The following is a 2,499-nucleotide window of genomic DNA, read 5'->3' as shown; positions in this document are numbered from 1 at the left end:
TAGTGCATACTAAGCGCAGCCACCTCGTGTCTCACATTCTGAGACTACTAAAGATGTTTCTCACAAAAGTTCAGCAGATACCTTAGTTTTAAGTACACGATAAAAGAAACTCCCAGTCCGGGCAGAATCTTACTTTTAAATCAAGTTCAATTTCTTATTCAGATACGGTACTGTAAGCATTGGCGAAAGAGTAGGTCGTCCATTACTAAACTGTAGCTCGTACCAAATGACACTAATTGTAATGGTAACCCTGGTATTAAACTGTCCCAAAGCTCATTCGACTGCTTTAATATTTTCGGATTGGAGTCAAATATATACTTTATAATTTTTTTTAGAATTATGTTTTAAAAATGTTCTAAACAGGGGAAAATAAATTTTTCGGTTCTAAAGATTTTCTAAGAATTTAACCATGGTGCGCATTTTCAGTCAGAGAGATGAGACTCTTTGCCTCCATTCCGAACGGTCCTGTGCAAGCGTGACTGCTTCTTGGAGATCAGCACCGATCATGAAGAAGTACTTGGTAAGACTATCCCTCCATCTGAACCGGGGTATTCCACGGGGGAGCTTCCAGCCATATTGAGGAGGATCAAAATTGAAAAGTATGCTGGCGGGTGCTTCTTCTGGAATGCGAATTAAGTGGCCAAACCATCGTAAAGTTCTTATGGTGAGCTGACGAGAGTTGGGGGTCTGATCCGTTAGTGCCAGCAATCGGGTGTTTGAGACGAAGTGGTACCACTTAATCCCTTCGATTTGTCTTAGGAAAATTGTTTGGGCCACATTTATAGCTTCACAAACAGAAGCAGCTGCCGGCCAAGTTTCAGCACCGTAGAGAAGGACTTGCGTTACAATCGTGTTGTGGATCCGCATTTTTGTTTTTCGGCTAATGTTGGGCTTTGACTACAAAGAACGGCATAATCGAGCCATAATAGACGCAGCTTTCACGATGCTGCGACTGGACTTCCATTTCAATTGATCCGTTATCCGATACGACAGATCCAAGGTAAGTAAAAGCCTTGACAACTTCGATAGTGTGTTCTAATACATTGAATGATGGTAAGTTAGCGGAATTTCCAGCCGGCTCGAAGATCATTATTTTTGTTTTCTGCCAGATAATATGTAGTCCCACTGTCAGGGTTCTTTCGACAATGTATTGAGAGCTTCCTCGAGTTAAACTGCAGAAGTGCATTTCAGGACAATATTATCTGCGAAGTCACAACCTGCTAGGACTCTATCACAATATTTCAGTCCGAATTGGAGCTGATTCGTGGTTCGATCCATGACATAATCAATCACCATGTTCAAAAGTTCAGGAGCAGCATCACGGCCTTGTCTTACACCAGTATCTATCTCGAATAGTGGGTTTCGGCGACCATTAACCTGGACGGAGCTTTTTGTATCAGTTTAGAGGGCCTTGATTAGGCGGCAATATTTATCAGAGAGTCCCATTCGTTTAAGTATCAGACAAAGGGACTCGATCGAGTCGAAAGCTGCTTTAAAGTCAACAATTTTTACCACGTTTTACTTAACAATCTTCCTCTCTCTGTCTGTCTGTCTGATGCAGAAATTTGAGATACTTGTTTTAACTTCTCTTATCTCGTTTGGGTCAAGATTGACCCAAGATTGAATCTCAAAAATACATGATTTATACCACGATTTGAAAATTTGTGAAAAATATAGCCCAAGCGTACTTTCGCCACTGTAGGTTTGGGCTTTTCTAATAGACAACACTCTCAATCATTCAAACTATTTTCATTCAAGCTATTTAGAGGAAACAAAGATTTAATTATAAAAACTGATGTAAATTCTTTACCTCGCCACTATGTGGTATGTGTTATTTCATAACAAGATATATATTTCAGATTCAGCATTCATAAATCGAATGTCCTACTAGACATTAAAGAAGATTAAAAAGGTAAGGAGTAATTGTCCTTTTTTTAAAATTTAGTCTACTAGTTCAGAAGTGATTAGACAATCCAAAGTCAATGATGTGCGCAATATACATGATAAGAATTGCAATATTTAGGGCTTAAAAATCTTGTTTATTTTTTTGTTGTATAATAGTTAAAATTATCATTCATTAAGTTAAATATATAATAAAAGCTTATAAAAATAAAAGGTTATATATAAAAAATATAGATAATAAAAGGTTTTTTTGAACGTGTTTTACAAATGGACAAAAATAGGGAAAATAGATTTTTCGGTTCGTAAAAATTTAAACGTGGTGCACATTTTACTTAGGTAAAAAAAACTGTGAATTTTTCACCTAGAACGTTCATAAAACTATGCTTGTATGATAGATAGTTAGATACCAATAAGTAGATGACTGAAAATGCGCACCACGGTTAAATTCCTAGAAAATCTTTAGAACCAATAAATGTATTTTCCCATTTTTAGAACGTAATTAAAAAAAAAAAAATTTATAAAGTTATCATATAATTATAAAATTATCCAGTCCGAAAATATTAAAGAAGCCGAATGAGTTTTCGGACAGTTTAATAC

General features: G+C 36.3%; 1 protein-coding gene across 1 annotated transcript; it reads right to left on the bottom strand.

Moving 5' to 3' along the window:
* Window positions 1-426: 426 nt before the first annotated feature.
* LOC148941027 (uncharacterized) lies at window positions 427-867 on the bottom strand. Its single transcript, XM_089105144.1, has one exon. It carries the CDS (start codon window positions 865-867, stop codon window positions 427-429), a length of 441 nt encoding a protein of 146 aa, XP_088961270.1.
* Between the last annotated feature and the right edge of the window lie 1,632 nt (window positions 868-2,499).

This window comes from Artemia sp. Qi Xiang Cuo, chromosome 19, assembly GCF_049724085.1.
Source record: "Artemia sp. Qi Xiang Cuo chromosome 19, ASM4972408v1, whole genome shotgun sequence".
Lineage (NCBI taxonomy): Eukaryota > Metazoa > Arthropoda > Branchiopoda > Anostraca > Artemiidae > Artemia > Artemia sp. Qi Xiang Cuo.
Note: the sequence above shows the minus strand (reverse complement) of the source record. Positions and strands in the feature narration are given on the sequence as shown.